At 43.3% G+C, this 23105-nt stretch overlaps 1 protein-coding gene across 5 annotated transcripts in view; it reads left to right on the top strand.

The window, feature by feature from the left end:
• The window catches only part of LOC115168502 (sodium/potassium-transporting ATPase subunit beta-1-interacting protein 4-like), a 127438-nt gene that overhangs the window by 98503 nt on the left and 5830 nt on the right, over positions 1–23105 (top strand). For 3 of the 5 annotated variants that reach the window (XM_029723851.1, XM_029723848.1, XM_029723849.1), the window contains exon 5: positions 3851–3911. The exons of the other annotated variants lie outside the window; for them this stretch is intronic. In XM_029723851.1, coding sequence (XP_029579711.1) covers positions 3851–3911 — 61 coding nt within the window. The remainder of the gene's footprint in view (positions 1–3850; positions 3912–23105) is intronic. 5 annotated transcript variants of the gene reach the window in all.

The raw sequence follows: 23105 nt of genomic DNA, 5'->3' as shown, positions 1-23105 counted from the left end.
TCTAACTCTGTGTGTTCTAACTCTGTGTGTTCTAACTCTGTGTGTTCAAACTCTCTGTGTGTGTTCAAACTCTCTGTGTGTGTTCTAATTATATGGGTACTAACTCTCTGTGTGTTCTAACCCTCTGTGTGTTCTAACTCTCTGTTCTAGCCCTCTGTGTGTTCTAACCCTCTGTGTGTTCTAACTCTGTGTGTGTGTTCTAATTCTCTGTGTGTTCTAACTCTTGTGCGTGTTCTAATTATCTGTTCTAACTCTGTGTGTGTTCTAATTATCTGTTCTAACTCTGTGTGTGTTCTGACTCTGTGTGTTCTAACTCTGTGTTTTGACTCTGTGTGTGTTTTGACTCTGTGTGTGTTCTAATTATCTGTTCTGATTCTGTGTGTGTTCTGACTCTGTATGTGTTCTGACTCTGTGTGTGTTCTGACTCTGTGTGTGTTCTGACTCTGTGTGTGTTCTAATTATCTGTTCTGACTCTGTATGTGTTCTGACTCTGTGTGTGTTCTAATTATCTGTTCTGACTCTGTATGTGTTCTGACTCTGTGTGTGTTCTGACTCTGTCTGTTCTAACCCTCTGTGTGTTCTAACCCTCTGTGTGTTCTGACTCTGTGTGTGTTCTAATGATCTGTTCTAACTCTGTGTGTTCTAACTCTGTGTGTTCTAACTCTGTGTTTTGACTCTGTATGTGTTTTGACCCTGTGTGTTCTAATGATCTGTTCTGTCTGTGTGTGTTTTGACTCTGTGTGTGTTCTAATTATCTGTTCTGATTCTGTGTGTGTTCTGACTCTGTATGTGTTCTGACTCTGTGTGTGTTCTGACTCTGTATGTGTTCTGACTCTGTGTGTGTTCTGACTCTGTGTGTGTTCTGACTCTGTGTGTGTTCTAATTATCTGTTCTAACCCTCTGTGTGTTCTAACCCTCTGTGTGTTCTGACTCTGTGTGTGTTCTAATTATCTGTTCTAACTCTGTGTGTTCTGACTCTGTGTGTTCTAACTCTGTGTTTTGACTCTGTATGTGTTTTGACCCTGTGTGTTCTAATTATCTGTTCTGTCTGTATGTGTTTTGACTCTGTGTGTGTTCTAATTATCTGTTCTGATTCTGTGTGTGTTCTGACTCTGTATGTGTTCTGACTCTGTGTGTGTTCTGACTCTGTATGTGTTCTGACTCTGTGTGTGTTCTGACTCTGTGTGTGTTCTGACTGTGTGTGTTCTAATTATCTGTTCTAACTCTGTGTGTGTTCTAATTATCTGTTCTAACTCTGTGTGTGTTCTGACTCTGTGTGTTCTAACTCTGTGTTTTGACTCTGTGTGTGTTTTGACTCTGTGTGTGTTCTAATTATCTGTTCTGATTCTGTGTGTGTGTTCTGACTCTGTATGTGTTCTGACTCTGTGTGTGTTCTGACTCTGTGTGTGTTCTGGCTCTGTGTGTGTTCTAATTATCTGTTCTGACTCTGTATGTGTTCTGACTCTGCATGTGTTCTGACTCTGTGTGTGTTCTGACTCTGTGTGTGTTCTGACTCTGTGTGTGTTCTAATTATCTGTTCTGACTCTGTATGTGTTCTGACTCTGTGTGTGTTCTAATTATCTGTTCTGTCTCTGTGTGTGTTTTGACTCTGTGTGTGTTCTGACTCTGTGTGTGTTCTGACTCTGTCTGTTCTAACCCTCTGTGTGTTCTAACCCTCTGTGTGTTCTGACTCTGTGTGTGTTCTAATTATCTGTTCTAACTCTGTGTGTTCTAACTCTGTGTGTTCTAACTCTGTGTTTTGACTCTGTATGTGTTTTGACCCTGTGTGTTCTAATTATCTGTTCTGTATGTGTGTGTTTTGACACTGTGTGTGTTCTAATTATCTGTTCTGATTCTGTGTGTGTTCTGACTCTGTATGTGTTCTGACTCTGTGTGTGTTCTGACTCTGTATGTGTTCTGACTCTGTGTGTGTTCTGACTCTGTGTGTGTTCTGACTCTGTGTGTGTTCTAATTATCTGTTCTGACTCTGTATGTGTTTTGACTCTGTGTGTGTTCTAATTATCTGTTCTAACTCTGTGTGTTCTAACTCTGTGTGTTCTGACTCTGTGTGTGTTCTAACTCTGTGTGTTCTGACTCTGTGTGTTCTGACTCTGTGTGTTTTGACTCTGTGTGTTTTGACTCTGTGTGTGTTCTAATTCTCTGTGTGTTCTAATTCTCTGTGTGTGTTCTGACTCTGTGTGTGTTCTGATTCTATGTGTGTTCTAACGCTCTGTGTGTGTTCTAACCCTCTGTGTGTGTTCTAACACTGTGTGTGTTCTGACTCTGTGTGTTCTAACTCTGTGTGTGTTCTAACTCTGTGTGCGTTCTAACTCTGCACGCTTTCTAACTCTGCGCGCGTTCTGACCCTCTGTGTGTTCTGACTCTGAGTGTGTTCTGATTCTATGTGTGTTCTAACGCTCTGTGTGTGTTCTAACCCTCTGTGTGTGTTCTAACTCTGTGTGTTCTAACTCTGTGTGCGTTCTAACTCTGTGTGTGTTCTAACTCTGTGTGCGTTCTAACTCTGTGTGCGTTCTAACTCTGTGTACGTTCTAACTCTGCGCGCATTCTAACTCTGCGCACGTTCTGACCCTCTGTGTGTTCTGACCCTCTGTGTGTTCTGACCCTCTGTGCATTCTGACCCTCTGTGCGTTCTCACCCTCTGTGCGCATTCTAACCCTCTGCGCGCGTTCTCACCCTCTGTGCGTGTTCTAACCCTCTGCGTGCGTTCTAACCCTCTGCGTGCGTTCTAACCCTCTGCGCGCGTTCTAACCCTATGTGCGTTCAATCTCTGTGTGCATTCTAACTGTGTGTTCTAACTCTGTGTGTTCTAACTCTGTGTGTTCTAACTCTGTGTGTTCTAATTCTGTGCGTTCTAACACTGTGTGTTCTAACCCTCTGTGCGTTCTAACGCTCTGTGTGCGTTCTAACTCTGTGTGCGTTCTAACTCTGTGTGTTCTAACTCTGTGTGTTCTAATTCTGTGCGTTCTAACACTGTGTGTTCTAACCCTCTGTGCGTTCTAACGCTCTGTGTGTGTTCTAACTCTGTGTGCGTTCTAACTCTGTGCGTTCTAACTCTGTGTGCGTTCTAACTCTGTGCGTTCTAACTCTGTGTGCGTTCTAACTCTGTGTGCGTTCTAACTCTGTGTGCATTCTAACTCTGTGTGCGTTCTAACTCTGTGTGCGTTCTAACTCTGTGCGTTCTAACTCTCTGCGCGTTCGAACTTTTTGTGCTTTCGAACTCTCTTGGTGTTCTAACGCTCTGTGTGTTCTAACTTTGTGTGCTTTCTAACTCTCTGTGTGTTCTAACGCTCTGTGTGTTCTAACGCTCTGTGCGTTCTGATCCTCTGTGCGTTCTAAACCTCTGTGCGTTCTAGCCCTCTGTGCGCGTTCTAACTCTGTGTGCGTTCAATCTCTGTGTGCGTTCAATCTCTGTGTGCATTCTAACTGTGTGTTCTAAATCTGTGCGCGTTCTAACTGTGTGTTCTAACTCTGTGTTTTGACTCTGTATGTGTTTTGACCCTGTGTGTTCTAATTATCTGTTCTGTCTCTGTGTGTGTTTTGACTCTGTGTGTGTTCTAATTATCTGTTCTGATTCTGTGTGTGTTCTGACTCTGTTTGTGTTCTGACTCTGTGTGTGTTCTGACTCTGTGTGTGTTCTGACTCTGTGTGTGTTCTAACGATGTGTTCTAATTCTGTGTGTTCTAATGCTCTGTTTATTCTAACTCTCTTTGTGTTCTAACTCTCTTTGTGTTCTAACTTTGTGTGTGTGTGTGTGTGTGTGTGTGTGTGTGTGTGTGTGTGTGTGTGTGTGTGTGTGTGTGTGTGTGTGTGTGTGTGTGTGTGTTCTCAGCTCCTGGGCTTCGTGTACGCCTGTTACGTCTTCAGCACCATCACTGAAGAGGAAGACAGCTGTGAGTAATACAACTTAACTGGACACACACACACTCTCTCTCTCTCTCAATTCAGTTTCAATTGAAGGGCTTTATTGGCATGGGAAACATATGTTAACATTGCCAAAGCAAGTGAAGTAGATAATAAACAAAAGTGAAATATACAATAAAATTAACAGTAAACATTACACTCACAGAAGTCCCAGAAAAATAAAGACATTTCAAATGTCATATGTCTATATACAGGGTTGTAACGTTGTGCAAATGGTTATAGTACAAAAGGGAACATAAATAAACATAAATATGGGTTGTATTTACAATGGTGTTTGTTCTTCAATGGTTGCCCTTTTCTTGTGGCAACAGGTCACTGCTGTGAAGGCACACTGTTGTAATTCACCCAGTAGATATGGGAGTTTATCACAATTGGGTTTGTTTTCAAATTCTTTGTGGATCTGTGTAATCTGAGGGAAATATGTGTCTCTAATATGGTCATACATTTGGCAGGAGGTTATGAAGTGCAGCTCAGTGTCAACCTCATTATTTGGGCAGTGTGCACATAGCCTGTCTTCTCTTGAGAGCCAGGTCTGCCTACGGCAGCCTCTCTCAATAGCAAAGCTATGCTCACTGAGTCTGTACATAGTCAAAGCTTTCCTTAAGTTTGGGTCAGTCACAGTGTTCAGGTATTCTGCCACTGTGTACTCTCTGTTTAGGGACCAATAGCATTCTAGTTTGCTCTGTTTATTTTTGTTAATTCTTTCCAATGTGTCAAGTAATTATCTTTTTGTTTTCTCATGATTTGTTTGTGTCTAATTGTGTTGCTGTCCTGAGGCTCTGGGGGGTCTGTTTGTGTTTGTGAACAGAGCCCCAGGACCAGCTTGCTTAGGGGACTTTTCTCCAGGTTCATCTCTCTGTAGGTGATGGCTTTGTTATGGAAGGTTTGGGAATCGCTTCCTTTTAGGTGGTTGTAGAATTGAACGTCTCTTTTCTGGATTTTGATAATTAGCAGGTATCGGCCTAATTCTGCTCTGCATGCATTATTTGGTGTTTTACGTTGTACACTGAGGATATTTTTGCAGAATTCTGCAAGCAGTCTCTCAATTTGGTGTTTGTCGCATTTTGTGAATTCTTGGTTGGTGAGCGGACCCCAGACCTCACAACCATAAAGGGCAATGGGTTCTATAACTGATTCAAGTATTTTTAGCCAGATCCTAATTGGTCTGTCAAATTTTATGTTCCTTTTGATGGCATAGAAGGCCCTTCTTGCCTTGTCTCTCAGATCGTTCACAGCTTTGTGGAAGTTACCTGTGGTGCTGATGTTTAGGCCGAGGTGTATATCATTTTTTGTTTCCTCTAGGGCAACGGTGTCTAGATGGAATTTGTATTTCTGGTCCTGGTGACTGAACCTTTTTTGGAACACCATTATTTTGGTCTTACTGAGATTTACTGTTAGGGCTCAGGTCTGTCAGAATCTGTGCTGCTGTAGGCCCTCCTTGGTTGGTGACAGAAGCACCAGTAGACATTTGACTTCAGATTTTAGTAGGGTGAGTCTGGTTGCTGCAGACTGTTCTAGTGCCCTCGCCAATTCGTTGATATATATGTTGAAGTAGGTGGGGCTTAAGCTGCATCCCTCTCACCCCACGGCCCTGTGGAAAGAAATGTGTGTTTTTTTCACACTTGTTGTTTGTGTACATGGATTTTATAATGTCGTATGTTTTTCCCCCAACACCACTTTCCATCAATTTGTATAGCAGACCTTCATGCCAAATTGAGTCAAATGCTTTTTTGAAATAAACAAAGCATGAGAAGACTTTGCCTTTGGTTTGGTTTGTTTGTTTGTCAACTGGGTGTGCAGGGTGAATATGTGGTCTGTCGTACAATAATTTGTTAAAAAGACAATTTGACATTTGCTCAGTACATTGTTAACTAGTCTGCTGTTAATGATAATGCAGAGGATTTTCCCAAGGTTGCTGTGTTGACGTATATCCCACGGTAGTTATTGGGGTCAAATTTGTCTCCACTTTTGTGGATTGGGGTGATCAGTCCTTGGTTCCAAATATTGGATGAAGATGCCAGAGCTTAGGATGATGCACTCACACACACACACTCTCTCACTCTCTCTCTCTTTCTCACTCACACACACACACACACACACACACACACACACACACACACACACCCTAACTGAACCACAACCTAACAACATGGCAAGAAAGGAGATTTTTTTGTAATGTTTTATTTTAATTTAACCTTTATTTTACGAGGCAAGTCAGTTAAGAACAAAATTCTTATTTACAATGACGGCCTACCCCAGCCAAACCTGGACGACGCTGGGCCAATTGTGTGCCGCCCTATGGGCATCCCAATCACTGCCGGATTTGGAGATGAGGAATAGGAGATGAGAGGGGGGGCTGTAGCTAATTAAAACATCCCTCAATCCCTCCTCCACCTTGTCCGCTCCTCCCATCCTCCCCTACCAGCTGTTCTCATCACTCTGTCTCCCCATTCAACCATTTCATTCTCTCCCTCACACCCTTGACCCAGTTTTCTTTCCCTGTGGTGTCCTCACATTTTCATCACCTCTTCTCCCCAGCTGTCAGTTCTCATGGTGGTAGTCGGGGGTTGGTAGTGTGAAAAACAGTGTGTTTTTGTCATCTGCAGACCAGTTCTGCTCCCACTCACCACTGCAACGTATCCATATTTTCTAGAAGTGCCTACATATATATATACATATATACACATATATATACATATATACATATATACACATATATATACATATATATATATATACATATATATATATATATATATATGTATATATATATATGTATATATATGTGTATATATGTATATATGTATATATATATGTATATATGTATATATATATGTGTATATATGTATATATGTATATATATGTATATATATGTGTATATATATATATATGTATATATATGTGTATATATATATATGTATATATATGTGTATATATATATATGTATATATATACTGAACAAGAATAGAAACACTATATATATATATATTTTTTTTTTCTGAACAAAAATATAAACACTATATATATTTTTTCTGAACAAAATAAAGACTATATATATATATATATATATATATATATATATATATATATACACACATACAGTTGAAGTCGGAAGTTTACTTACACCTTAGCCAAATACATTTAAACTCAGTTTTTCACAATTCCTGACATGTAATCCTAGTAAAAATTCCCTCCCTTAGGTCATTCAAGATCACCTCTTTATTTTAAGAATGTGAAATGTCAGAATAATAGTAGAGATGTGATGAAAGAAACTTTTAGAATGTGATGAAATAAACTTTTATTTCTTTCATCACATTCCCAGTGAGTCAGAAGTTTACATACACTCAATTAGTATTTGGTAGCATTGCCTTTAAATTGTTTAACTTGGGTCAAACGTTTCGGGTAGCCTTCGACAAGCTTCCCACAATAAGTTGGGTGAATTCCTTCCTCCATTCCTCCTGACAGAGCTGGTGTAACTGAGTCAGGTTTGTAGGCCTCCTTGCTCGCACACACTTTTTCAGTTCTGCCCACAATTTGTCTATGGGATTGAAGTCAGGGCTTTGTGATGGCCACTCCAATACCTTGACTTTGTTGTCCTTAACTTCCCTGGGCTAGCGTCCCACCCTAGTCAACAGCCAGTGGAATCGCGTGGCGCGAAATACAAATACCTAAAAAATGCTATAACTTCAATTTCTCAAACATATGGCTATTTTACACCATTTTAAAGACAAGACTCTCGTTAATCTAACCACATTGTCCGATTTCAAAAAGGCTTTACAGCGAAAGCAAAACATTAGATTATGTCAGGAGAGTACCCTGTCAAAAATAATCACACAGCCATTTTCAAAGCAAGCATATATGTCACAAAAACCAAAACCACAGCTAAATGCAGCACTAACCTTTGATGATCTTCATCAGATGATACTCCTAGGACATTATGTTATACAATACATGCATGTTTTGTTCAATCAAGTTCATATTTATATCAAAAACCAGCTTTTTACATTAGCATGTGACGTTCAGAACTAGCATACCCACCGCAAACTTCCGGTGAATTTACTGAATTACTCATGATTAACGTTCACAAAATACATAACAATTATTTTAAGAATTATAGATACAGAACTCCTTTATGCAATCGCGGTGTCAGATTTTAAAATAGCTTTTCGGCGAAAGCAAATTTTGCAATATTCTGAGTACATAGCCCGGCCATCACGGCTAGCTATTTTGAGACCCACCAAGTTTGGCCCTCACCAAACTCAGAATTACTATTAGAAAAATTGGATTACCTTTGCTGTTCTTCATCAGAATGCACTCCCAGGACTTCTACTTCAACAACAAATATTGTTTTGGTTCCAAATAATCCATAGTGTCGTGACGTTGTATTAGTTAATGTGACGACTGTTGCTCATCGAATGATTAACGGTTTATAATTGCGTGATTAAATGAATTAAGCAATGAATCAAGCAATTATTAACTCATTAACCTGGGGCACCATGGGAAAATTAGTTTGATTGAGTTTCTATTTCCCAAATTAACTCAAAGAATATCAGAATATCGATTTTACAACAGTCGCTAAATTAATCAACCTCTAGTCTCATGTCTGAACGTCGCATAATCCGGGAATCTGCACGAACCCGGGCTACACCAATGAGTTTACCACACCAATCTTAGTTGATTATTTATTTACTAGCAAGCTAAAATGATGATAAAAATACACATACACAAAACACAGTCTAGGCTATTGATTAGGACTTAGTATAACGGGCCAACACACTATGGCACGTGTTACCCAAAATGGGGATTTAAAAGAGAGAGAAACAAAGAAAGTACACGAGAGAAATATACATTTGGGTTCATCTGTCAGCTATGCTTATTTAAACCTAGCCCGAACTGCCGCTCTTATGGGTGAGAATATAATGATGTAATTACGTGTTGGAGGTCTCAGGTGGGAAGCTCCGCGTGGGTCGTTTAGGCTTCTCAATGACGCACTTCTCCGGCGCAACTCTCTGGTTGTCCTCACGATGTCAGTGTCCTTCTTGGCTTAGTGGTCTGATCCCTCGCCCTTGCTCTGAAAGGGGTCTTCTGAGGACAGACAGCTCTGTAGCTCAGAGCTCACAGCTTAGGACTCGAACAGTGTAGATACCACGATTCAATGGAGAGTGGAGGCGGGGTGGTTCGGCTTGAATTCACCCGCTTAGACACAGCTACTCGTCCGTAGCTCGTGTAGAAAAAAGATTTCTTTGTCTTCAACCTTGTGTTTCGTTTTGGGTTCGTTGACTTTGTTGGACCTTCGCTGCAGCTTGGGTCACTTAGTCTGATATGTTAATTCTTCACTCTCCTGTCTTATACTCTCGGGTCAGAAGAGGGCGTAACCGCCTTTAGGGCAATTCTCTGGGCGGACCAAGTTAAGGGACAAGGCCTAGATTTGACTAAAATCCTATTTTAGACACTAACTTCACATCTCATCTTTACCAAAACATTCTCTTTGATTTGGATATTTTCCACACAACGTACAATGTATAAACATCAGGCATATACTGGGAAAACTCTTAAAGGTACAATGTTTTCATAATAACGTCATCTCTTAACCTTTAATAACAACACAAAAGTTACATACATTTTCATATTCCACCTCTCGTCATGACCACCATTGTGGCTGACGGAAACCATTGTTCCAAAGTCCCTTTATTGCATGTTTAATGTTCTGAGGCCAGTTCTCCATTGTGAGGACAAAGGAATTTCTCTGTGGCCTAAGGTTTATCATGGGCGTGAGGGGTCATAAAACCCCCACATTTTCAGACCCCTAGATCTCTCCTCCTCTGTTGGGGGTTTGGGAGATAATCTGTAGGGTGGTGGTCTCCTGTACCCTGACCTGATCAGGACAGTCATGACAATAGTTATATCCAAATACCTCAGTTTTGTTCGTGCGTTCAGGTCACTATCCTGAAGGGTGACGCACGAGCGCATTTCGTGACAAAAAAGTTCAAAATATTCCATTACCCTACTTCGAAGCATGTCAAACGCTGTTTAAAATAAATTTTATGCTATTTTTCTCGTAAAATAGCGATAATATTCCAACCGGGCGACGTTGTATTCATTCAAAGGCTGAAAGAAAAAAATGGAGAATTCTCATGAACGCGCATCTCCAGTGTCACTGTTCCCAGGCTGACCACTCACAAATTATCTTGCTGTTCTTCGCCCAGAGACAGCAGACACCCCATTACACTTTCTGGCGCCTTCTGAGAGCCAATGGAAGCCTTAGAAAATGTCACGTTACAGTAGAGATGCTGTATTTTCGATAGAGATGCAACTGAAGGACAACAAATTGTCAGACGGGGCACTTCCTGTATGGAATCTTCTCAGGTTTTGGCCTGCCATATGAGTTCTGTTATACTCACAGACACCATTTAAACAGTTTTAGAAACTTTAGAGTGTTTTCTATCCAAATCTACTAATTATATGCATATTCTCGTTTCTGGGCAAGAGTAGTAACCAGTTTAAATCGGGTACGTTTTTTATCCGGCCGTGCAAATACTGCCCCCTAGCCCCAACAGGTTAAGCCATTTTGCCACAACTTTGGAAGTATGCTTGGTGTCATTGTCCATTTGGAAGACCCATTTGCAACCAAGCTTTAACTTCCTGACTGATGTCTTGAGATGTTGCTTCAATATATCCACATAATTTTCCTTACTCATGATGCCATCTATTTTGTGAAGTGTGCCAGTTCCTCCTGCAGCAAGCACCCCCACAGCATGATGCTGCCACCCCCGCGCTTCACGTTTGGATGGTGTTCTTTGGCTTGCAAGCCTACCGCTTTTTCCTCCAAACATAACGATGGTCATTATGGCCAAATAGTTATATTTTTGTTTCATCAGACCAGAGGACATTTATCCAAAAAGTACGATCTTTGTCCTCATGTGCAGTTGCAAACCGTAGTCTGGCTTTTTTATGGCAGTTTGGAGCTGTGGCTTCTTCCTTGCTGAGCGGCCTTTCAGGTTATGTCGATATAGGACTCGTTTTACTGTGGATATAGATGCTTTTGTACCTGTTTCCTCCAGCATCTTCACAAGGTCCTTTGCTGTTGTTCTGGGATTGATTTGCACTTTTCGCACCAAAGTGCGTTCATCTCTAGGAGACAGAACGTGTCTCCTTCCTGAGCGGTATGATGGCTGAGTGGTCGCATGGTGTTTATACTTGCGTACTATTGTTTGTACAGACGAATGTGGTACCTTCGGGCATTATGAAATTGCTCCCAAGGATGAACCAGACTTGTGGAAGTCTACAATTTGTTTTCTGAGGTCTTGGCTGACTTCTTTTGATTTTCCCATGATGTCACTGAGTTTGAAGGTAGGTCTTGAAATACATCCACAGGTACACCTCCAATTGACTAAAATTTTGTCAATTAGCCTATCAGAAGCTTCTAAAGCCATGACATAATTTTCTGCAATTTTCTAAGCTCTTTAAAGTCACAGTCAACTTAGTGTATGTAAACCTCTGACCCATTGTAATTGTGATACAGTGAATTATAAGTGAAATAATCAGTCTGTAAACAATTATTGGAAAAATGACTTGTGTCATGCACAAAGTAGATGTCCTAACTGACTTGCCAAAACTATAGTTTGTTAACTTCTTGGGGCTATGTGGGACGTTAGCGTGCCACCCGTGGCGCACCCTATCAACAGCAGGTGCATTTCAAGAGCGGCAAATTTGAAACCAAATAAATGTCAAAATTCAAATTTCTCAAACATACAACTAACTTACAGCCTTTGAAAGATAAACATCTCCTTAATCTAACCACGTTTTCCGATTTCAAAAAGGTTTTACGGGGAAAGCATAAAGTTAGGTTATGTTAGGAGAGTACATTGACAATAGCTGTGTGTAGTGTATTGTCGATTCAAAGACAGGCGTCACCAAAACCATAAAATCAGCTAAAATTATGCACTAACCTTTTACAATCTCCATCAGATGACACTCCTAGGACATTATGTTAGACAATGCATGCATTTTTAGTTCTATCAAGTTCATATTTATATCTAAAAACAGCGTTTTACTATGGCGTTGATGTTCAGGAAATCGTTTCCCTCCAATACCGGCAGTCAAGTCATGACAACAAAATAATTAATTAATATTAGAAAACATTGGTAAAATATTATATTGTCATTCAAAGAATTATAGATTTACATCTCTTGAACGCAATGGACTTGCCAGATTTAAAATTAACCTTACTGGGAAATCACACTTTGCAATAATCTGAGCACTGCGCCAGAAAAATACGCATTGCGATACAGACTAACCGCCATGTTGGAGAGATCTAAAATCGAAAATACTATGTAAATAATCCATTACCTTTGATTCTCTTCATCAGATGTCACTTCCAAAGAATCCCAGGTCCATAACGAATGTAGTTTTGTTCAAAAAAGCTCATCATTTATGTCCAAAAACCTCCGTGTTGTAGCACATGATCTAAGCCAGCCGGACTTCACTTCAGTTCAAGAACGGAAAAAATATATTTACGTTCGTTCAAACATGTCAAACGTTGTATCGCATAAATCATTAGGGCCTTTTTTAACCAGAACATGAATAAAATTCAAGGCGGACCATTGGGTTCTCTTTTAAAACGTTTCGGAATGAGAGTACCCACCATCAACTCGCACGCCAGGCGTCTAATGGGCCATCACGTTCCATGGCTCTTCTTCAGTCAGATCTCACTGTAGAAGACTCAAAACACTTTGTAAAGGCTGGGGACATCTTGTGGAAGCAATAGGAAGTGCCAAAATATTCCTCAGCCCCTTTGTTTTTCAATGGTATAGGCTTAAAGTCAATTCAACACATCAGGTATCCACTTCCTGTCAGAATCTGTCTCAGGGTTTTGCCTGCCAAATGAGTTCTGTTATACTCACAGACACCATTCAAACAGTTTTTGAAACTTTAGGGTGTTTTCTATCCATATATAATAAGTATATGCATATTGTAGTTACTGGGTAGGATTAGTAACCAGATTAAATCGGGTACATTTTTTTATCCAGCCGTGAAAATACTGCCCCCTATACCCTAACAGGTTAACAAGAAATGTGTGGAGTGGTTGAAAAATGAGTTTTAATAACTCCAACCTAAGTGTATGTAAACTTCCAACTTCAACTATATATACTGAGCAAAAATATAAACACTACATGCAACATTTTCAAAGATTTTGCTGAGTTACAGTTCATAGATGGAAATCAGTCAATTGAAATAACATTTTTAGGCCCTAATCAATGGATATCACATGACTGGACACAGGTGCAGCCATGGGTGGCTCCCCTACCCACTGGGGAGCCAGGCCCAGCCAATCAGAATTAGTTTTTCTTCCCACAAAAGGGCTTTATTACAGACAGAAATACTCCTCAGCAGAACCCTCCCGCTCGTCAGATGATCCCGCAGGTGAAGAAGACCGATGTGGAGGTTCTGGGCTGGCATGGTTACACATGTTCTGCGGTTGTGAGGCCGGTTGGATGTACGGACAAATTATCTAAAACAACATTGGTAGGCTTATGGTAGAGACATTAACATTCAATTATCAGGCAACAGCTCTGTTATAAATTCCTGCAATCAGCATGCCAATTGCACGCTCCCTCAACTCTGTGGCATTGTGTTGTGTAACAAAACTGCACATTTTAGAATGGCCTTTTATTGTCCACAGCACAATGTGCACCTGTGTAAAGATCATGCTGTTTAATCAGCTTCTTGATATGCCACACCTTTCAGGTGGATGGATTGTCTTGGCAAAGAATAAATGCTTACTGACAGGGATGTAAACAAATGTGTGCACAACATTTGAGAGAAATATGCTTTTTGTGCATATGGAAAATGTCTGGGTTCAGCTCATGAAGCTCATGAAGCATGTTACGTTTGAAGCATGTTACGTTTTATATTTTTGGTTAGTATAGTTGGCTCATACGGGGGGGTTGAAGGGAGACATTTAGAAACAGGAAAATGGTGAAGGGTGTGGAGAAAAAGGGAAAGATGAAAGAGTAGATTAGAGAGAGGGAGTGAGAAGAGGGAGAGGGAGTGAGTAGATGGAGTGAGAAGACGTAGAGAGAGAGGGAGTGAGAAGAGGTAGAGAGAGAGGGAGTGAGAAGAGGTAGAGAGAGGGAGTGAGAAGAGGTAGAGAGGTAGGGAGTGAGAAGAGGTAGGGAGGGAGAAGAGGTAGGGAGTGAGAAGAGGTATAGAGAGAGGGAGTGAGAAGAGGTAGAGAGGTAGGGAGTGAGAAGAGGTAGAGAGGTAGGGAGTGAGAAGAGGTAGAGGTAGGGAGGGAGAAGAGGTAGCGGTAGGGAGGGAGAAGAGGTAGAGGTAGGGAGGGAGAAGAGGTAGAGGTAGGGAGGGAGAAGAGGTAGAGGTGGGGAGGGAGGGAGAAGAGGTAGCGGTAGGGAGGGAGAAGAGGTAGCGGTAGGGAGGGAGAAGAGGTAGGTGTATGGAGGGAGAAGAGGTAGAGGTAGGGAGGGAGAAGAGGTAGAGAGAGAGGGAGTGAGAAGAGGTATAGAGGTAGGGAGGGAGAAGAGGTAGAGGTAGGGAGGGAGAAGAGGTAGCGGTAGGGAGGGAGAAGAGGTAGCGGTAGGGAGGGAGAAGAGGTAGGGAGGGAGAAGAGGTAGAGGTAGGGAGGGAGAAGAGGTAGAGGTAGGGAGGGAGAAGAGGTAGCGGTAGGGAGGGAGAAGAGGTAGCGGTAGGGAGGGAGAAGAGGTAGCGGTAGGGAGGGAGAAGAGGTAGAGGTAGGGAGGGAGAAGAGGTAGCGGTAGGGAGGGAGAAGAGGTAGCGGTAGGGAGGGAGAAGAGGTAGCGGTAGGGAGGGAGAAGAGGTAGAGGTAGGGAGGGAGAAGAGGTAGGGAGGGAGAAGGGGTAGGGAGGGAGAAGAGGTAGGGAGGGAGAAGAGGGTAGGGAGGGAGAAGAGGTAGGGAGGGAGAAGGGTTAGAGGGAGGGAGAAGAGGTAGAGGGAGGGAGGGAGGGAGGGAGGGAGGGAGGGAGGGAGGGGAGGTAGAAAGAGGGAGGGAGGGAGGGAGAAGAGGTAGAGAGAGAGGGAGGGAGAAAGAGGTAGAGAGAGAGAGGGAGTGAGGGAGGTAAAGTAATCCTTCTAACCCCCCCTTAAAAGATTTAGATGCACTATTGTAAAGTGGTTGTTCCACTGGATATCATAAGGTGAATGCACCAATTTGTAAGTCGCTCTGGATAAGAGCGTCTGCTAAATTACTTAAATGTAAATGTAGGGAGAAGAGGTAGAGAGAGAGAGAGGGAGTGAGAAGAGTTAGAGCGAGAGAGAGGGAGTGAGAAGAGGTAGAGAGAGAGAGGGAGTGAGAAGAGGTAGAGAGAGAGAGAGGGAGTGAGAAGAGGTAGAGGTAGGGAGTGAGAAGAGGTAGAGAGAGAGGGAGTGAGAAGAGGTAGAGAGAGAGAGAGGGAGTGAGAAGAGGTAGAGAGAGAGAGAGGCACACATCTGAAGAACAGCTCATGGTTGCAGTGACCTCATAGCCTCGAGGTCAGAGGTCACATTGAGGGTTAACCAATCAGGTGGCAGAAAACATTTAAGTGTGGTGACAGTGGTTAATAGAATGCACATTTCCAACAGTTGTACACACAAGTTTAGTGAGTGAAAGGACATTTTGAAAGAAAGACTGTGTGTGTTTGGGGCGGTTGGTGTGGAAGTACAATCACCTCTTCTTTGGTGGAGGTCACATACCAGAGATTCAATGGCTGTGAATGTTTAGTGTCACCCCTACCTCGCCCGGCTCGGGGCGGTACTATCTCATAATCAATCACTCCTAAGTAATCCCCAGAGGGAAATGCCATTCTGGTGGAGGGAGTCAACTTCAAAATAAGTAATTGACATTTCCCTCACAGTGGTTTCCCTTTTGGCTTTGTTTTTTGTGACCTCACGGCCCATCCATCCTTTGTGTGGACAGTTGGCACAGATACTGTTTGTGTAAGGGTGGAGGGGACAGACGTTCACTTTGAAACGCACACAATGACAGACAGAGAAAGTGTGTGTGTGTGTGTGTGTGTGTGTGTGTGTGTGTGTGTGTGTGTGTGTGTGTTGTGTGTGTGTGTGTGTGTGTGTGTGTGTGTGTGTGTGTGTGTGTGTGTGTGGTGTGTGTGTGTGGTGTGTGTGTGTGTGTGTCTTTGTACAAATAAATTGATAAGCACAACAACACACTGAATAAAAATCTGGGAAAGAAAAGTATGAAAGAGAAGTGGATGATTCTGTATTCTTTCCTAGTTTTAATTATTCAGTAGTTCTGGTCTAATCCTGGCTGGCTGGTTTTGGAAATTGAAAGCTGCTTTGAAACAGAGCTACACAGCCTCCAAGCCCTCCCTCTTTGATATTGTAATCAGCTCCATGCATGTGTACGTGTCTTCATTCTTTTCAATGCTATGCACGCACGCACACACTCACACACACACACCAACGTGCTATGCCCGCTTCATTTCCACACTCATTTGAAGAGTCAGATTAGACTTTGTTCCTTCACTGAGCTCCCCAGACTATGTTCCATCACTGAGCTCCCCAGACTATGTTCCATCACTGAGCTCCCCAGACTATGTTCCATCACTGAGCTCCCCAGACTATGTTCCTTCACTGAGCTCCCCAGACTATGTTCCTTCACTGAGCTCCCCAGACTATGTTCCTTCACTGAGCTCCCCAGACTATGTCCCTTCACTGAGCTCCCCAGACTATGTCCCTTCACTGAGCTCCCCAGACTATGTCCCTTCACTGAGCTCCCCAGACTATGTCCCTTCACTGAGCTCCCCAGACTATGTCCCTTCACTGAGCTCCCCAGACTATGTCCCTTCACTGAGCTCCCCAGACTATGTCCCTTCACTGAGCTCCCCAGACTATGTCCCTTCACTGAGCTCCCCAGACTATGTTCCTTCACTGAGCTCCCCAGACTATGTCCCTTCACTGAGCTCCCCAGACTATGTCCCTTCACTGAGCTCCCCAGACTATGTCCCTTCACTGAGCTCCCCAGACTATGTCCCTTCACTGAGCTCCCCAGACTATGTCCCTTCACTGAGCTCCCCAGACTATGTTCCTTCACTGAGCTCCCCAGACTATGTCCCTTCACTGAGCTCCCCAGACTTCATCAGCATCGTTTTGCCCGCTTAAAGTTTATCCTCACTTTTCTCTCCATCCTTCTCCTCACTTGATCCCTTCTTTTTCTCCTCTCCTACTCCTCCCTTCTCTCTTTATTTCCTCCCTTTCATTCTCTATGCAGGTGCATGAATGATTATATGTCAGGATCCATTTTACATCTGAAAATGTAAAGGGATGTTTCTCTGGCTCTCTCCCTCTTTTTCTCCCTCTCTTTTTCTCCCTCCCTCTTTCTCTCTCTCTCGCTCTCTCTTTATCTCTCTCTCTCTATTTTAATCCCTCTCAGTCTGTAGTTATTGAAGGCAAGGTGAATAACTTTGAGGTCTCTGGTTATTCCTAGCTGCCTCATTAAGCCACTCTGGTTGATGAATATTCCGGCTCTGCATACCTCACCCACAAAGGAGAGGTGGAATACCTCACCCATACAGTAGAGGGGGGAGGGGAAGATGAATGGAGAAATGAGGAGGACAGGAGAAAGAACAGAAATATTCAGATACTCTCCGCACCTGAGGAGATAAGTTAGAGGGGGAGGTAAAAACACTCACACAGACACACAGTCTTGTACAGCTAACCTTGTGGGGACACACAATTCAGTCCCATTCAAAAACATATTTTCCCTAACCTGTACTCTTACCCTAACCTTAACCCTAACCCAAAAACCTAACCTTCACTCTAAACCTAACCCTAAAATGAACCCTAGCTCCTAACCCTAATACTAATTCGAACCTTAACCCTAACCCCCTAGAAATAACATTTGACCTTGTGGCGACCAACAAAATGTTCCCAGTTGGTCAAATGTTTGTTCGTTTACTATTTTTTGTGGGTAATTCTGGTCCCCACAAGAATAGTTAAACACGTCCACATACACACACACACACTCTCCGGCAAAGGAGAACCGGAAAGGACAGATAATGAGCATCACACTCAGCTGAAGGATCAGCTTTATTTCTCTCAGGCCTTAGTGTATGTTCCTATTAGTATGAGCTGGAGTGCTGTGTGTGTGCATGTGTTTGCGTGTCCAGTTATCAGTATAGAGCAGACACCCAGGCGGAGCGAGTGGAGGGGAAAAGCCTCTTTGGAAAGTAGGTCAGAGAGTTACCCGCGTAGCATAAGCTTTATCCTAGCGTTAGCTTAGCATTAGCCTAGTGTGACGGCTAACTGTGGCGCGCACCTCTGTGCTGACTCACTGTCTCAGTAAATCCTCTGGAGTCAAATGAGAAAAAAGAAGGGAGGAAGAGAAAGGGAGATACGTAAAGAGAAGAATGATGGGGGAATGAACCTGGGGTGCGATAGAGTGAGATCAAAGGGAGGGAGGGTGGGTGGGAGAGAGGGAGGGTGGGAAGGAGGGTGGGAGAGAGATGTAAAGAAAGAGGAAAGGGGAGCGAGGGGAGGGGATGAAATTAAGTAAGAGTGAGATGGATGGATGCGGGTAACAGAACCAGAGAGAGAGAGAATGTGAGGGTAAAGTGGGAGACATCGGACGATAGAGGGAGTGTGCAAATAGTGAATGAGATGGATAAATTGGGACACAGCCTTATGATGAATTCTCTTTGAAGCCAATGGTCTGTAGTGCAGTAGCTCAATGGCAGCAGATCCTTCATCATTAGTTTATTGGCACACGTCCGGTTTTCTCTGGCCTGTTTCCATTTGTATAAACTTTGACACAAGGCCAGTTTCCATTTATATTAACTGTATTGGCAAGGACCTGTTTCCATAGGGATTCTTTGTCAGTCACCCCCAATGCAAGCTGATCACTCTGTTACCACGGTGATGTGATGGGCAGCTTCATTCCCTCCTTCACTCTTTGTGCTGATGACAAAGTCAAACACTTAAACACAAAACAGCACACACACACACACACACACACACACACACACACACACACACACACACACACACACACACACACACACACACACACACACACACACAAACTCACTCACTCCCTCCGTCTGATACAGGGCCAGGGAACCCCTTCAGAAGTGCTCAGTCAGGCAGCGTGTGTGTGTGTGTGTGTGTTTGAGCGTGTGTGTGTGTGTGTGTGTGTGTGTGTGTTTGAGCGTGTGTGTGTGTGTGTTTGAGCGTGTGTGTGTGTGTGTGTTTGAGCGTGTGTGTGTGTGTGTGTGTGTTTGAGCGTGTGTGTGTGTTTGAGCGTGTGTGTGTGTGTGTGTGTGTGTGTTTGAGCGTGTGTGTGTGTGTGTGTGTGTGTTTGAGCGTGTGTGTGTGTGTGTGTGTGTTTGAGCGTGTGTGTGTGTGTGTGTTTGAGCGTGTGTGTGTGTGTGTGTGTGTTTGAGCGTGTGTGTGTGTTTGAGCGTGTGTGTGTGTGTGTGTTTGAGCGTGTGTGTGTGTGTGTGTGTGTTTGAGCGTGTGTGTGTGTGTGTGTGTGTGTGTGTGTGTGTTTGAGCGTGTGTGTGTGTGTGTGTGTGTGTGTGTGTGTGTGTGTGTGTGTGTGTTTGAGCGTGTGTGTGTGTGTGTTTGAGCGTGTGTGTGTGTGTGTGTGTGTGTTTGAGCGTGTGTGTGTGTGTGTGTGTGTGTGTGTGTGTGTGTGTGTTTGAGCGTGTGTGTGTGTGTGTGTGTGTGTGTGTTTGAGCGTGTGTGTGTGTGTGTGTTTGAGCGTGTGTGTGTGTGTGTGTGTGTGTGTGGTGTGTGTGTGTGGTTTGAGCGTTGTGTGTGTGTGTGTTTGAGCGTGTGTGTGTGTGTGTGTGTGTGTGTGTGTGTGTTTGAGCGTGTGTGTGTGTGTGTGTGTGTGTTTGAGCGTGTGTGTGTGTGTGTGTGTGTTTGAGCGTGTGTGTGTGTGTGTGTTTGAGCGTGTGTGTGTGTGTGTGTGTGTGTGTGTGTGTGTGTGTGTTTGAGCGTGTGTGTGTGTGTGTGTGTTTGAGCGTGTGTGTGTGTGTGTGTGTGTGTGTGTGTGTGGTGTGTGTGTGGTGTGTGTGTGTGTTTGAGCGTGTGTGTGTGTGTGTGTTTGAGCGTGTGTGTGTGTGTGTGTGTGTGTGTCAGGGCTCCAGCCATGACTGTTTTTTAGCTTATCATGACCAGATCTACAGACGGACTCAGTGGTCCATCCCTGTCGTTCTCTCTTCTCTCTCCCTTGCCTCTTTTTTATTCCCTCTTTTCCTCTCACACTCTACCCATCCATCTCTCTCCTGCCCTGTTCTTTTTTCTTTTTCCACTCTGTTCTTTATATCTGCTTGTCTGTGTTTTATCTTAGCCTGTCTCTACCCCATCCTCTCTCTCTCTTTCTCACCCCCCCACCTTTCTCTCTCTCTCTCTCTGATCTCCCTCTCTCTGTCTCTCTCATCTCCCTCTCTCTCTCTCTCTTTCCTCTCCCTCATCTCCCTCTCTCTTTCAATTCAATTTGTTGTATTGGCATGACAGTGTGTTATTGCCAAAGTGTACTCTGGAGATGAAGTGATACATTTACGATATTAACATAACAAAAATAATAATAATCAAGATTGTCAACGGGACAACAGTAACAACAATAATCTAGGGTCAAAATAACCATACATTGAACAATAACAATAACAATGGCATAGAGGACATGTCAGACACTGTCACTCATTTTATGGCAGGCAGCAATGTAGTGCACTGCCAACCCACAGCTCTCTGCGTCCTCCCCCAACAGGACAGGTAGCCTACTCTCATCAGAGAGGTCTTTGAAACCTTGAATAAGGGTTTCAAATTTGTGGAAATTACACTATCTAGTTATTTTATATTTTTGACATTTTGTCAGGAAATGCAGCTCTGACTCTGGTTCTGCTGTGGTGCCGTGGCTGCACAGCCTTCCCTCTACAGGGAGACAGGTTTTTCTCTCTCTTTTCTCTTTCTTAGAAAGGCATTGTGAGAGGTAGACAGTTAGATAGATGGTCCATGTCTCTGTTAGTCAAGCGCCTGTGACGTTAAACATTTCCTCTCCGTAGTAAAAACAGTAATCACCTTACTCCACATGAACGCACTGAGCCACATACCTGTCATATGTGGCATGCTTTCATGTAGAGGTGGTACGGTCAACTCTGCTCGCATGATGAAGTAGCCTTACCTTGCTTGAGACCTGAAGACTTGGCCTTGGCTTTAGCTCAGTGAGAAGTGAGAACGACACAGATTCAATACTTAGTGTGTAACGTTGGGATCAGATAATTTCTCAAGACTGCTCTGCACATCACGCTAAATCTACAGTAGGTGAACATCTTCAGTTGATTAAAGATATACAGCACTGGGAGACATTACCTCTCACATACAATAAAAACCCTATTTCCTGGTCGCTACTCTACACTGCCACACAGGTTAGTACATGTATCACTGGAACAGCATGAAAACAGCTGTATTTGAACCATGTTCAGTTCTAATTCATTTACATATCACAATTATATCACAAACCAAGTCTACCAGCTCTCACAGTCTCATGTCAGAATTAGAGGTTGGTCCATGTTTCTCAAATGTCCAATTTCAAAGGTTTTCCATACGTCAAAATTCACAGTGTTTAAGGTTAAGTTCAGGCATTAACTCTGAATGGTTAAGGTGATGGTTAAGGTTTGGGATAGGCTTAAAACGAAAATATCAAAAATGACTTTCTATCGCTGGATTTGAATTTGCAACCTTGGGAATCAGAGGCAGATGCTTACACCCATCCGCCATCCTGTCCACCGTGCCCCGGCAAAACCAAAACCTACTTGAAGGTAACAGCGCATACCGGTTTCTATGTCATCTCCTGACATCCTCAGACATGGATAAACATCAAATACTGACTTGTTTCGCGGGTGACCTGGCTGGTCTGGCACAGTGTGATTTTCACAGTCACTATCTCGCTCTATCTCTCCCATACTCTCTCTCTCTCTCCCTGTTTTCTCTCTCGCTCTGTGTCTTGCTATTCTGCTATGCAAGAGATCAGGGGGAGAGAAAATTACATCATAATTATTGTAGCCTTTATTTAAGTAGGCAAGTCAGTTAAGAACAAATTTTTATTTACAATAACAGCCTACTAGAGAATAGTGGGTTAACTGTCTTGTTCAGGGGCAGAAGGACGGATTTTTACCTTGTCAGCTCAGGGATTCGATCCAGCAACCTTTCGGCTATTGGCCCAACACTCTAACCACTAGGCTACCTGCCACCCCATTATCCCCTAACCATATTCTTCAGCACACTGCTTATCATGGCAGGACATGGAACCCAGCCTGCTTGTAATAAGAAAATCACTTGCCGTGTGTGCGCATGTTAGTGTGTGTTTAACCTTTGTTCGTGTTACTCACTTTACTGGAGCGGCCACTTCCTGATAACTCAGCCTGTGTGTGATGGACCAACTCCAGTGGCTGGGCTTGGGCTCTGTATATCACAAACTGAGAATCCCAAGGAGCCGGAATGGAGACAGAGGAGCAGGTTAACTTGTCACTCCTCGTTTTGATTAATCTGACTATAACTAGCCCTTTCAGGAACTCTAGTTAATGCAATGAACTTCAAATATTCTATTTGCCTATTCCTATCTCTCATAAAAGCACTGTTCCAGAAAGTGGAGACACTTCTGGATTAGTTATCTTCATGAAACAACATTATAATCCTGCTCTAACGATGCGCCAGCATTACGATCCTGCTCTAACGATGCGCCAGCATTACGATCCTGCTCTAACGATGCGCCAGCATTACGATCCTGCTCTAACGATGCGCCAGCATTACGATCTTGCTCTAACGATGCGCCAGCATTACGATCCTGCTCTAACGATGCGCCAGCATTACGATCCTGCTCTAACGATGCGCCAGCATTACGATCTTGCTCTAACGATGCGCCAGCATTACGATCCTGCTCTAACGATGCGCCAGCATTACGATCCTGCTCTAACAATGCGCCAGCATTACGATCCTGCTCTAACGATGCGCCAGCATTACGATCCTGCTCTAACGATGCGCCAGCATTACGATCCTGCTCTAACGATGCGCCAGCATTACGATCCTGCTCTAACGATGCGCCAGCATTACGATCCTGCTCTAACGATGCGCCAGCATTACGATCCTGCTCTAACGATGTGACAGATTCACTGCATCCTGTTGTTTACTGG

Source organism: Salmo trutta, chromosome 30 (genome assembly GCF_901001165.1).
Source record: "Salmo trutta chromosome 30, fSalTru1.1, whole genome shotgun sequence".
NCBI lineage: Eukaryota > Metazoa > Chordata > Actinopteri > Salmoniformes > Salmonidae > Salmo > Salmo trutta.
This window is presented reverse-complemented; position numbering and strand designations above follow the sequence as displayed.